Raw genomic sequence first — 14335 nt, forward strand, 5'->3', positions numbered from 1 at the left:
CAGCGCCCCCAGGGACCTCAGAACCCCTAAGCACAAGCTCCCTGAGAACTTCAAGGTTTGCCAGCGGAAGGCAGGGATCTGAGCCAGCTGGGTGAGAGGTATGAGTCCTCGGGGTCAGGCAGTGTCCTAGGGGGCTCCCCCCTTGCCTCCTATCCCCAGAGCCTTCCTTGGTGTTTCTCAGACCTCTGAGGGGCTCCAAGGGACCCCCAGATTTCCTGCCCCAGTCTCCTAGGCCCCCAGAGCAGTGAGCTCTCTACTGCAGGTCCCCACAGAGCAGGGGGTGGGGCGGGGAAGGAATTCTTTCCAAGTGGCCCCAGGACACACATACACACATACACACATACACACACACACACACACACACACAAGTGCGAGCACCATACCTGCCATTCTCTGCATTCCTCATGGCTGGAGAGCTCAAACAATGTGACGGCATTGTAGAGCTGCCAGAACTAAAGAGGGGAAGCAGGAACTGCTCAGCTCACCTGAGTCCCCTTGAGACCCAGGTGGGAAAGCCCAGGGGGTAGGGGCAAGCCCCCCAGCTTCTGCTGTAAACTGCCCTTGAGACACTGACAACCCCCTTCAAATGAAACTGGGGCACCCAGCCTGGGGTGGGGCATGCGGGTGCCCAGGGCCAATTCCCGCTCCTGCCTTTGGCCTCCCTGGACCCAGGGGCCGTCCCAGCCACAGAACCCCGAGGGCCCCAGCTCACAGATGGTTGGTGAGAGAGGGAGTGGCCTTAGGACCTTCTATTCCTGGAAGGGGGTACCCACAAACTCCAGGGGGACTCACATGGCCACAGAACAGGAAGGGCAGAAGGAAGGTGAGGCCTCGCCACATCCAGGACTGAAATCCTTCTGTGGAGAGGAAGGAGGGAGTGAAGGGCCTGGGTGAGGTGGCCTGGCCCTGCCCGTCACTCTGCGATCAGGCGGGTTGACCTCCTTCAGGTGGGTGAGTGCTAACTTGGAAAATAACCCAGGGAACACGTGGACTACCTACCGCCAGGCCTGGTGGCCCTCGCACCTCACGTCCCTGTGACCCAAGTGGGCTGACCACTCTTACAGGACGCTGACATGCCAGCACTAGTATGGTTTTTGGTTTTTCATAATTTGCACAGGATTTTACATTTCGTAACTGGCTATGGCATGCTTCATTTCAATTGAGTCTTGACAAAATAGGGCCTACTGCGCAGAGTAATTCGATGGAAATGACCACTTCAAAAAACAGATTTTTTATTAACAACACTTTCCCCTGAAAGTTTTAAAGGAAGGGTCTCTGAGTTTTCCTGATGCAGCACCCACCCCAATGAGTTAAAGTTAAGAACACATAAATTGCACAAGTGTAAAAACACTAGACTAGCATTATGTATGTCATAAAACATAGGAAAAAAATATAGACATTTAAAAAGGATAGGCTACAGGCACTTAGCCTCCAGGGCCTGGCACACAGCTGGCCTTGCATTTGTCAACTGCAATGGAATCCACCATGAATTACAAAAAGCAATTAGGATGAGGCCAGCAAGCCCTGGCTTTGCATGTGGCAAATCCTGTCAGGCTCTTACCGGCACCTGGCCCCCTGACGGACACGGGGCAAAGTCTGGGGGAACAGAAAGGGTCAGTGCTTGTCACCTCGCTGACCAGGCCAGGCTACTCACCCACAGTGAGGTCCAGGTGATTCCTCTCCCCCAGGGCCCGCAGTCGGTAGAGGCAGCCTCTCTGGTAATAATATTGCAGGAACTGGACACAGCCTGTAGGGGGAGCACAGCGCCCAGCTCAGGGACTAGGGGACCCAGCAACACCTCCGCGGCAGGCCGGCAGGTCTCCACTGCCCAGACACCAGGGGCGCCTGGGTACAACCTCCTCCCACCCCCAACACACACTGCACCGTAGCACACCACACCGCACCACACCACACCCACACACCCACCCACACCCACACACACGTCTGAACCCAAAAAACGAGGAGGCAGACCACGCCATGCCACGCCACACCACACCACACCACACGCACACACGTCTGAACCCAAAAAACGAGGAAGCAGAATTCTGCGTGTCGACATGGAAAAATACCCATCATAACTGTTAAAAGAATAGAAACTAGGTTATAAAAAAAAGCTGTGTAGAAGAATCCTATGTTTGTAGATTATACATAATACAGTATTATAGGTGTGTATGTGTTTATGAATGAAAATATTTAAAAGGACATATGTCTATTAACACCCTAAGGATGGAATTATACATAATTTTCCTTCTTGGCTTATGTTTGTACGCAGGGTTTTATTTAAAAATTAAATTGTATTTTTTTGAATAGGTAAGATGTATTCAGCATAAAACTCAAGGGGAACAAACAGGTACTTGGCAAAAAGTAAAACTCTCTCCCTGTCTTTAACCATCCAATCTCTGTTCCTCAGAGTTAACCCCTCATTGTGTACAAATCTGGAGTTTTCTTAAATAAGAAAAAGAACATAAATGTCCATTTTAAGGGAAACAGAGTTGATGCTCCCAACACCACACAGCTCCTGAGGGGCACAACTGGTCAGATTCTGAACCAGGGAAAAAAAAGGCAGCAACTGGAGCTCCAGGGGGTAGACATTCCTCTCCAGGGGCAGGGGGCTGGATGGCAGGATGGAGCTGATGGAGTGGTGGGGAGAGATGGTGGGCAGCTCCTTCTGGATTTCTGGGACCCTTCCCTGCCCGACCAGGGACCTCCCCCAGTCCTTCCACTCCTTTCACACAAGAAAAACACAACCTCCACTCTTCACACAACCTCCACCAGTGAAAGCCACACCGTGCCCGTCCCCAGAATCTGAGCAAGAGACACTCACTCTGAAAAATGGAGAACGCTAAAAACTGATTGCGAAACTTCTGATAAATTAGTCCGTTAGGCCTGCAGAGAAGTGGAGGAAAAGCAAAGATAAAGCCCCAATCTGAAATCATTTGTTCATCCCCATCCTATCTCTGTTCCAACCAAAAGAGAGAGAGAGAGAGAAAAGATTTTAAACCCAGTTTCTACCTTATCACCATGTCCCTGGGGCTGGACCAGGTAATTTCCATCATTGCTTTAATACATTCTAGAACCAAGGGAGCGGGGGTAGGCATCTCAAAGACCAAATGCCCACCCATTCCTCCTCCTCCATCAGTCACGGTCTTGTCCCTGTGCTTGTTCTGTCCAGACTTGCTCCCTGTCACCATAGTCAGTGGCCCTTGGAAAAGTCCCCAGTTGGCTTGGGGTGGCTCTGCAGCCCCTTCGTAAGCTCACACTTTTACTTCTCGGCCCAAAAGTCAGCCCCCAAATCCCCTGCATCTTGGGCCCACTGCCAGTTCCCATCCACCGGCTCCCTGAGGAGAGTGAGCAGAGGTCCTGGGCTCAAGCAGGAGACACTTACCAGGTCAGCATCACTCCGGACAGGAACGTGGACACGTAGTGGTGAGACACCCACCAGCCTTTAATTCTTGAGAGAAGAGAAGGAAAAGAGCTCAGGAGGGGAGAGAAAGGCAAGCTTCCCAGCCTGTGTTGAGGGAGAAGAGTGGTCTACAACCCAGAGACAGCTTCTTGGAGCAAGAAATGAACCCAAGCCAGGACTTTTGCCCTCTGTCCTATGAGATATACAATCACACAGAGACCCAGAGAGGCACTCGGGCACCTCCCTAACCTCCCCAGCACTCCAAGACCCGCCTCTCTGCCCCTCCTCACCCCTACTCTCAGGAGCTCCAGGTAGCCTTTTCTTTGAACCCACCAAGCCCATGGCTACCTCAGGGCCTGTGATGGGCTGAATGATGTTCCCCTCAAATTCCTATGTTGAAGACCTCTAACCCCAGTACCTTAAAATGTGACTATATTTGGAGAGAGGACTTTTAAAGAGATAATTAAGGTTAAATTAGGTCACAAGGGTGGGGCCCTAATATGATAGGCTCGGTGTCCTTACAAGCAGAGGAAGAGACTGGAGCGGAGTGCATGCACACGGAGAATAGGCCCTGTGAGGATGCAGTGGCCCTCTGCACGCCAAGGCGTGGTCCCAGGGAAAACCTGCCAGCACCCTGATCCTGAACTTCTAGCCTCCAGAACCAATACATTCTGTTGTTTAGGTCCCATAGTCTGTGATACTTTGTCATGGCAGCCTGAGCAGACTAACGGGGTCTTCAAACTTGCCATTCTCTCTGCTCCAAGATCTTGGCCGGCCTGGCTCCTGGTCCAAATTCAAGTTTGCGGACCAACTGTCACCTCCTCCAAGAGGCCTTCCCTGACCCCCTTATCTGCAACAGCTAGACAGCCCCACTCTGGATCAAGTTACCCTGCTTCATTTTCTTCACGGTGCTTATCACTACCTAAAATTATCATTCTTTCCTCATTTGTTTCTGAACCCCCTTCCCCACTCAAAAGAGCAGAGATACTGTCTGTTCATCTGTATCGTGACACCTGGCTTAGAGCAGGTGCTCCACGAGCATGCTGAATAAACACAGAACACTCGCACACGTTTACACAGAGCTGTAGCTAGCTGTTAACCCCACGTTCGCAGAGGAACGACAGACTGTACACAAAGTGCCTCACTCCATCCCAGACACAGCTGCTCTCGGGCCCCAGGCCCCAGGCTCATCTGCTCCTCTGTCTACAGCAGGCCCTCGCCCAGCCCTGGACTTCACTCATCCAGTCCACAAGCTGCCGGGACCCCGCAGTCAGAACCCAGCCCTGGGACTTCCCTAGTGGTCCATGGCCGATTCCTCGCTCCCAAAGCCGGGGGCTCCTGTTGGATCCTTGGTCGGGGAACTAGATCCCACGTGGTGCAGCTGAGTTTGCCTGCTGCAACTAAAGATGCCCCGTGGCAAAATGAAGACTGAAGATCCCAGGGGCTGCAACTAAGACCCAGGGCAGCCAAATAAATAAGAAGAACCCAGCGCTCCCCTGGCTCAGGGCTATCACTCCAAAGAGGGGCAGGGAGCCTGGCTGTCACCCCCTCTCCAGTGTCACAGGCAGTCTTTATTCTTCAAGGTCCCAGAGTGTGTCTCAGGCCTCTGCTGGCCTCCCCAGGCCTCCTCCAGGAGCTCAGTGATCAGAACATGAGGAGGCAGCAATCTGCTTTGCCAAATGCACCCTGGGATACCAGGGACTGGGACACGGGAAGCACCCATGTGGGAGAAGAAGTTAACCTTCGTCTTTCCAGAACACTCTCTTGGGAGATAACTGGAGAGGGGGCCAAGTGGGGAGATGGGCTCCAAATGGAGGCACCTGAGGATCTGCTGGTTTAGGGGATGAGCTGATGGATTAGATGTTTTTTTTTCTTTCTTTAAATTGTTTTGGGCTGAGCCGTGTAGCATGTGGGACCTTAGTTCCCCGACCAGGGATCAAATCCCTGTTCCCCTATATTGCATGCTCAGAGTCTTAACCACTGGACCACAAGGAAGCCCTCTCTTTTAAAATTTATTTATTTATTCCACTGCATCGGACCTTAGCTGTGGCATGTGGGATCTAGTTCCCTGACCAGGATCAAACCTGGGCCCCCTGCATTGGGAGTATGCTGTCTTTGTCAGGAAAGTTCCAAGAAGTCCCTTTTATTAAATTAAAAAAAAAAATTTTTTTTTTAGACTTTAACTAAAATCATCCTGCGACTTGCTTCCTTGTCTTGACTCCAGGCCTGTATCTACAGACCTGCCACCGACTTCTTAAATGTGACACGGCATTTCAGGATGTGTCTGCTCTGCCGTAGTCTACTCAGCCATTCCCGAACTGTCACAGTCACCCTTCATGTTGCCATACATCCTGTGGAAGTCCCCTGTGTCCTGACGGCATTTCTCCACGGCGGCTACCAGGAAGTAAGTATGCAGGATGGCTAGCTCAGAGGGCGCGTGCGTGGTAATTTCTCAAATTACCTTCCAAAACAGCAATTCCCAATTTACCCTCCCATCAGCAGTAGAGACTATCGAGTTCCCCAAACCCTCAGCAACACGGAATACCTAATTTTAAAATTTCTCCCAATCTTATTATGTGAAAATCGGTGTGTTGTTGAGGTTTTCGTTTGCACTGTCCTAATAAGTGGATTTGAGTTGTCTTAAGACCTTCCAACCTGGACATAAACATTGTAAGGGTAGGCACAGCATCTTACTCCTCTCTTCTCTTCGAAGCCCTTCAATGAGTGTGTGTGTGCTCAGTCACTTGGTCCCGTCTGAATCTCTGTGACCCCATGAACTGTAGCCCACCAGGCTCCTCTGTCCATGGGATTTCCCAGGCAAGAGTACTGGAGTGGGTTGCCATTTCCTTCTCCAGGGGGTCTTCCCGACCCAGGGACTGAATCCTTATCTCTTGTGTGTCCTGCACTGGCAGGCAGATTCTTTACCACTGAGCCATCTGGGAAGCCCTTCAGTAGTTCTGGGAAGGAAGGAAGGAAGGGAAGGAGAAAGGAGAAAGGAAGAGAAAGAAAGAAAATAAATGAAAGAGACTTCCCTAGCAGCCTAGGGGTTAAGACTCCACACTTCCAACGCAGGGACTGCGGGTTTAATCCCTGGTCAGGAATTAAGATCCCATGTGCCACACGATACAGCCGCAAAAAAAGTCTGGTCATAAACTAGGTGTTTGGGCAACAGCCTGTGGATGCTTGAGTGGTTATGAGGAGAAACAAGGTTTTAGGAGGCTTTTTATTCCTAGCACTAACAGCACCTGGTAAACAGTAGGTACTCAATAAATTCTGAAATGAAAAAAGTGATGTTCAAGAAGTGCAGCTGGTATAGATGCCACCAGGACAGACTGGACAGGAGACTGACGCAGGTGCCACATGAGTTCACAGGACAGGATGGGACATCTGTCCACTTCCTGGTTCCCAATCTCCCTTCCCTGTGTCCCTGCCCTGCCTGTCAGTGTCTCTGAAGAACCTTGGTTTCTGACTGAAAAGATAACTGGCCCCATCCTTAGACCTTCATCTTGAAGAGCAACCAACACATCTCTGCAAGCCCTGGAGGCCTGGCAAGCCCCCGTTCTCTGTCCTACCTACCAAAGGTCCCCAGAGAAATACCCGCTCCCTGTCCAGGAAGGGCCAGAGCCAGACACAGGCTCTCAGCAGCAAGCCTGGCTGAGCAGCAGCTTCTAATTTCACAGTTCACTGTGCCCACAGCCCAGCGCTGACAGACGCCACCAATAAACACAGCTCAGTGGCACTGGGAGAGGCTAAAAATGTCCTCTTTCCCAGTGTGCATTCGCCAGCCCCATTGTCCGTCTGCATACCCCAGGGCTCTGAACTGGTGCTCCACACGTACCAGTGTGTGTGTGTGTATTTATGTAAGTTTTATTGTGATGTCAGTCAGATACCGTACAATCCACCCATTTAAAGTATACAAGTCAGTGTACTCACAAAGTTGTGCAAACATGACCAAAGTCAGTTTTAGGACATTTGTACCGCTCCAGAAAGACACCTTCACCCTTCAGCAGTCTATCTCTAGGGTCCGTTTTGCCCCAGAAACGAAGCCTGCAGGAGCTTGTGGCCTTTTAAATGAGCAGACAGTAGGTACTCCAGGAAGGCCGGCACACTGCATAGCTGAATGTAGTAGGAACAGCATGTTCTGATATCTGGGGATTGTGCCTGGAGAGCTCCCTTCAGGACACCTTAGCGTAAGATCCAGGCACCAGTCACTAGTCAACCCCTGGCTCTCTCTGGCTTTGAGCTTCAGGTCATCTGGGCATGACTCAGGGAATGGCTTCTACACCAAGGCTCCCTCTCTCCTCTGCCACCCCACCCCTCTGTATCCTAGGAAAGGCCCTTACAAAAACCCATTCGTTCTGGGCACTGGTGGGCTGGCTTGCCAGAAAAGGCAACGTGATTTCTGATTCATTATTCATTCTATCCCGGAACTACTGCAGAGGACATCTGCTGTTTTGTCTGTCTGTTAATCACTCCCTGTTCCACTTCTCCCCTTTGTCTTTCCTTGGGGGAACTACCTCACCGCCACAGTCTGGGTGGTGGAGCGAAGATAACTGGGCACATGACCCGGAGTCAGCCAATGGAGATGCTAAATCACTCCAGCACAGTGATTGGTTCAGGGATGAGCATGTGACCTGAGTCTGGCCAATCAGAAGTCTGTCTCAAGACCCTACTGCCCCTGGACCAGTAGAGGAAAGATGCTCTTTCCTCTGGGATTGCTGATCCCTGTGGGTGCTGGTCTGGGCTGCTGGGAGCCAGGGCAGGAGGTAGCAGGAAAGGAAAAGGGAGGAGGAGGAGGCCGGTTAAATTAACATTGTTTGAGCGCTCTGGACCCCCCTGAACTATTTATATGCTCCAATAAATACCCTTTCATGTTTACTCCTATCAGGTGGTTTTCCATCATTTGCAAAATCTGGAAGGGAAGCTGACTTACTTATGGCTCTAAGCTAAGGAGCTACATCTCACATGGGAAACATCAGACACAAACCACGGGTGGCTCCATCCCATGATGCGGGCGTTCCCCTACACACCCACCTCTCAAAGCTTGCTTCCCCCCAACACACCCCTAATTCAGGTCTTGGATGCAACTGGAAACAGGATAAAAGAGGTTCAATCAGGCCAAAACTGGGCAGCAAGCCTCCAGGAAGTCTATCTGGCTCAGGTTCAGCTGTCTCTCCAACACCAAGATGACCCCAACGAACTTCCTTCACTACAGAGCTTGGGTTCAGTTCATTTCTACACAGACTCTGGGGCACTCACTGGGTACCCACTGTGAGCTCCAGAGCTGGCCGTGGGACACTTCAGAGAAAGGCAGCCTTCATCCCAAACTGGACCCCTGCCTCCTCCTCACTGAGCGTTCTTGAACTGGTTTCTTAGCTATTCCCTAATAAGGGCCAAGTGTGAGGGGAAACCTCACAGGCATCTCCCGTGCCCACCCTCAGGAGAAAAATCCGCTCTGAGAAGGAGAGGGGGAGGATGGAGGCTAACTATTCAACAGACGTTGAGGACGAGTCACAAATTTTAATCACCCAACTTTGGTCCACCTGCCATGCCTCCCTCTCCCACAAATTGACCACAACTCCCATAGTCATTCCAGAAAATAAGACATCCATACAAGCCCACCCCGCTCATCCCACGGTCCCCACCACCAACACATCCGAATCTGTGCCGAAGGCCAGACTGGGGAGGCAGGCCTAGGGGAGTGTGATTCCTGAAGCAACTTGACCTTCCCGAAGCATATTTGCCATGAATGGTCTTCTAAAGAACCCCTATGAGTGCTCCCAAAAGGCTCCACGTGGGACCTATCTTGGAGTCCCTCCCTACTCAGTGTCTGGTACTTAGAAGTTGCTCATGAAAGTGTAATGCGGACTTCCTGGTGGTCCAGTGGTTAGGACTCCGCACTTTCACTGCAGGGGGCACAGGTTTGATCCCTGGTCAAGGAACTAAGATCCCACATGCTGCGTGGCACAGCAAAATAAAATAAAATGTAAAATACATAAAATAAATGCGTAATAAACGGCAGGTCGGGGACAGATTGGACCACACACAAAGCTTTGCATTACCAGCTCAGTGACAGCCCTTCCTGTTGTCCCATCAGAGCACAAGCCCTAGGGAGGCCCCAGAGAAGGCCCCACTAAGGTGTCAGGCAAGTGAGGTGGCTCTGGACCCCTACTTTCCCCCTTTAGTCCTCCTCCCTGTTTTCTGGGTATGCTCCACACTTACAGGGACCTCGACTCAGACCTGTTCCCTTCACTCAGGGAACCCCCCCACCCACAGTCTGTCATACAAGAAAAAAGGGACAAGAGTAACTCTTATTAAAGTGTTAGTGACTGTTAGAGATGTAGCATGCCCCTGAACATTCTTAATATGAGTCCATCAGGAGGAGGAAACTCCCAACACCAAGCCCAGGGGAGCATGAAGAGAATTAGTAACAAGAAAGCTTGGCCCATTGCCCTGGGCCCATTTCTCCACTATGTACTACCCTGGGTCCCCTCCAACCATGCCCCAAAGCAGGAAGATACAATCTCCAAAATTAAGGAAAACTACAAATGTTATTGATTTGGTAGGATTTTCAACTTCAGTGTTTCCCAAAGCATGGGGCATGTACCATCAAGTTTTAGATGGTATCTGAGTGTAACACTAGATGATACTGAATCATGTGGTGAGAAGTCATCAGTCCTGTTCTTTCCATTCTCCCGATTAAGTCAGGGAGACAGTCTAGGTTAAATGCCAGGACATCTTTAATTTACAAAATCCCCTGTTCTTGGGCTTCCCAGGTGGCTCAGATGGTAAAGAATCTGCCTGCAATGCAGGAGACCCAGGTTCAATCCCTGGATTGGGAAGATTCCCTGGAGAAGGGAATGGCAACCCACTCCAGTATTCTTGCCTGGAGAATGCCATGACAGAGGAGCCTGGTGGGCTGTAGTCCATGGGGTCACAAAGAGTTGGACACGACCGAGCAATTAACACATACATACATACATACATAGAGATCTGCTCATCTCCCTTTTAACACATGTACACACAAGTAAGAGAGATAGCAAGCCTCAGGCTCAGAGCCTTCAGGAAGCAGGAATCATTGACTTCAATAAATTAGACAATGAAAATGAAATTCTATTTTTACACTATTTCCTCTTTCCTGCAATTGATGCTGGTTTTCCACGTATGGTGGTAAAATAAAAGTTTCCTTTTAAAATAAATTCACATTTATTTAATTAAAAAGAGAAACAGAGAGACGGTGGATTTAAATTGTGAAAAAACTATCATCCAGGTGATGCTGGACATGGCAAAGGATGAGCGCAGTTTGAGAAACACTGATCTTTTCTAAAGGGTTACACGCTACAGGGCTGCATACCTAAGAAGAGCTGTTTCCCCTGGTCCTTACCTCTCAGCTCTATGGTCAGGGTAAGGCCCGGCGGGGCAGGGATATGCCGTGAGAGACCACTGGCAGAGAAGTGAGAAGGTAGCAAATTATTTGGGGGTTTGGCAAACACCCCAATCTTAAATACACAGCTCCTGGCCGTTCCTTACCAGCCTCCAGGAAGAAGGAAGTGGGGAGGGTCGAGAGGTTGTTACTTTTTGTTTCAGGAAAAACAGGGCCAAGAATGGTATGCAGGGGTTCAAATGGACACCCTCAAAAGGCATCAGACCTATGGGAAATGGGTCCTACAAGTGGCAAGTCGTGGGTCTTAACTCAGTCCTGATACTCTAATCTCTCTCTCGGGGACCTTCCACTTTTCTCACCAGAACCCATTCAACCTTCTGGTGACCATTCACTTTCCTCCAGGGAATCATTCCTCTCCTGACACTCAGCTTTGAGGTGCTGGTTGACAGCCCTGGGGGTGGGCACAAGGCTCACAACCAGCCAATCACAGCAGTGCAGTCTCTGGCCACAGCGACTGGCTCAGAGATAATCAGTGAGTGCCAACAGGAGCCAGTGAGACTCCTGGGAGACAGGAATGTGCCTTATTTTGCTGGGAATGCTAGAAATGAAGATGTGAGCCTGGAGCTGCTGGGTGCTCCTACCTGGAACCCGAGACCAAAAGAACACAGTAGAAGGTATGGTTGAGAGATAGAAACTGGGTCCTGATGACACTGTCTGAACGCCTGGATTAAGCCTTACCTGAACTCAGCACTAATGGACCCACTCCTTAATGTGAGAAAATAAACTTCCTATTGTGCTAAACTCATTTATTTGAGTTAGGGTTTCTTGTAAGCAAGAGACTAACCATTGCAAGTGAAGCTGCAGCAGCAGACACCGTTTTCCTCCTCCCTGGTTCTCAACAGTCATGAATACCCCCACCCCACATGGAGGAAGGGGGTGCAAGGCGAGGGTGATAGCTCTCACCTCCATGACAGATTTCCCTCTGGCTCCCCCGCACCACCCTGCAAAGCTGGGCCCCCTGTTACCTCGAGCCGTTGCTGATAAGAATGCTCTCCCGAATTGTCAGGGTGCAGTAATACCATACGAGCAGGAAGTTAAAGACTTCATCTGTCACCCTGGCATAGAGAAACAGCCCCAGGGAGGGGTACAGACATGAGAAACCAGGGACAGCTGTCCCCCCGCCCCACCTCCACCCCCAGCACACGCACAACTGAACAGCAAACCAGGACAAGGAAGTCCCCAAAGAAGGGATGGCACTTGAGTAGGGCCTTGAAAGTTCAATATACGGAAATGTGCCTTCCTGAGTGCTGGTAATAACTAAATTTGGCTGTGGAAATGGATAATTGTACCTATTATGCTCACTTACATTGTTCCATTTTTAATTTTGTAGACAATTATACCATAAATGCTACAGGTTGCAATACTCTGAGAGTCAAGCCTCCCTTAACTGACAGCAGACAGCAGTTGGAGGATAAATGCCACCCACTCCCTCAAGGGGGAATAACTGCAGCCCGTCCTTTGCTGCCCCCTACTCCCCAGCAGCACTGAACTCCAGGTTCCCACAGGATAACCCTACCTGTCTCACTTCCATTCCCCTACCAGTGTTTCCTGGGATCACCTCCTGAATAAATTATTGGCACTCAAATGCTTTTCTTGGGGGATTTCTTCTGGGGAAACCCAAACAAAGACAGTATTATTTCCCATTTCTGAAATTCAAAGACGCTTGCTCCTTGGAAGAAAAGCTATGACAAACCTAGACAGTGTATTAAAAAGCAGAGACGTCACTTTGCCAACAAAAGTCCGTCTAGTCAAAGCTATGGTTTTTCCAGTAGTCATGTTCAGATGTGAGAGTTGGACCATAAAGAAGGCTGAGCACCGAAGAATTGATGCTTTTGAATTTTGGTGCTGGTGAAGACTCTTGAGAGTCCCTTGAGATCAAACCAGTCACTCCTAAAGGAAACCAACCCTGAATATTCATTGGAAGGACTGATGCTGAAACTCCAATACTTTGGCCACCTGATGTGAAGAGCTGACTCATTGGAAAACATCCTGATGCTGGGAAAGATTGAGGGCAAGAGGAGAAGGGGGTGTCAGAGGATGAGATGGTTGGATGCCATCACTGACTCAATGGACATGAGTTTGAGCAATGGAGCTGGGAAAGACTGAGGGCAAAAGGAGAAGGGGGCATCAGAGGATGAGATGGTTGGATGGCATCACTGATGCAATGGACATGAGTTTGAGCAAACTCCAGGAGATAGTAAAGGACAAGGAAGCCTGGCGTGCTGCAGTCCACAGGGTCTCAAAGGGTCAGACACGACTTAGCGACTGAGCAACAACTTCCCATTTTACAGATAAGGAAACTGAGGTTCAGAGATGTGCTGCCCATCCAGCTCCCCGCTCTCGGCCTTTTTTAAGCCATTGAAGGTGTAGTCAGCTAAACAGTGTTCCCCCCTGCTCAAATTCAAATCCATCCAGAACCTCAGAATATAACTTGATTTGGAAACAGGGTCTTTGTAAATATAATTAGTGAAGATGAGGAGATAATGGGTTAGGGTCTCCCTATAAGAAGACCAGGAGAGAGATACAGGGCCGCAGGGCAGAGGGCCATAACGACAGACTAGAGTGAAACAGCCTTAAGCCAAGGGAATGCCAAGGATGGCCAGCCACTACCAGCAGCTGGGAGAGGCAAGGAAGGCTCCTCCTTTAGTCTTTAGAGTGAGTGTGGTTCTGCCAACCATGATTCCAACCTTGATTTCAGATTTCTGGCCTCCACAACTATGAGAAAATACACTTCTGTTGTTCTAAGCCACCCAGCTTGTGGTGCCTTGTTACGACAGCCCCAGGGAATGAATACAGAAAGGGATGGGAGACACGGTGATGCCAGGCCCTCAGTGAGCCTCAGCACTCAACCGCACACCACAGGTTTGTCCTCTGAGGGCCCCAGAAGTCCGAGCACCAGGAAATCTGGTTGCACGTCAAGAACTTCTGCCCCCTTTCTGGGGGCACGTGAGTGGGTATGACTGACATGAGCACCCTCTGCCCTCCAGGGAAGCTGCCCTGGCCCACGGCAGCAGGCAGGCACGGGCTCAGGGCCTGAAAGAACCTTTGTTTGGACACTCAAGTGGGCAGCCCAGCAACTGGACTCCCAGCCAAGCTCCTGCCAGGAAATAAACCCTTGACACGTGGGCCAAATGCCCAAGCCACACTTGGCTGCCTCCCCTCAGGGCAGGAAACCCGGGGCCAGAGCAGGGGGAAACAAAACCCCCTGGGGGATCGTGGCTTTGGCTCACCTCCCTTGTCCCACTCAAATGGAGCAGCTGACCCTCTCGACCGTGCCACTGGGTGTCAGGCGCTGGGCACAGCCACGTGCAGTGTTAATGCACTCAGCTGTCACAACCACCCAGTGAGGCAGGGTCTGGTGTCACCCTCATTTTACAGCGAGGGAGACTGAGGCACCCAGAGGCAACCTGCCCATCTGACAGCCAGTAGGTCTCGAAGGCAGGATTCAAACCCAAGAAGTCTGTGGTCTATCTCTTTTTCTTTCCTTC

At 50.5% G+C, this 14335-nt stretch overlaps 1 protein-coding gene across 5 annotated transcripts in view; it reads right to left on the bottom strand.

Moving 5' to 3' along the window:
• TMEM120B (transmembrane protein 120B) overlaps positions 1-14335 on the bottom strand; it is a 45656-nt gene that overhangs the window by 3756 nt on the left and 27565 nt on the right. For 3 of the 5 annotated variants that reach the window (XM_061384743.1, XM_061384745.1, XM_061384746.1), the window contains 6 exons: positions 11813-11902; positions 3386-3451; positions 2825-2886; positions 1655-1747; positions 793-857; positions 384-452 (listed from right to left, as the gene is read on the bottom strand). In XM_061384743.1, the coding sequence (XP_061240727.1) occupies positions 384-452; positions 793-857; positions 1655-1747; positions 2825-2886; positions 3386-3451; positions 11813-11902 (445 nt within the window). The remainder of the gene's footprint in view (positions 1-383; positions 453-792; positions 858-1654; positions 1748-2824; positions 2887-3385; positions 3452-11812; positions 11903-14335) is intronic. The other 2 variants (XM_061384744.1, XM_061384747.1) reach the window with 1 other exon arrangement.

The sequence above is a fragment of the Bos javanicus genome, chromosome 17 (assembly GCF_032452875.1).
Source record: "Bos javanicus breed banteng chromosome 17, ARS-OSU_banteng_1.0, whole genome shotgun sequence".
In the NCBI taxonomy this organism is placed as follows: domain Eukaryota; kingdom Metazoa; phylum Chordata; class Mammalia; order Artiodactyla; family Bovidae; genus Bos; species Bos javanicus.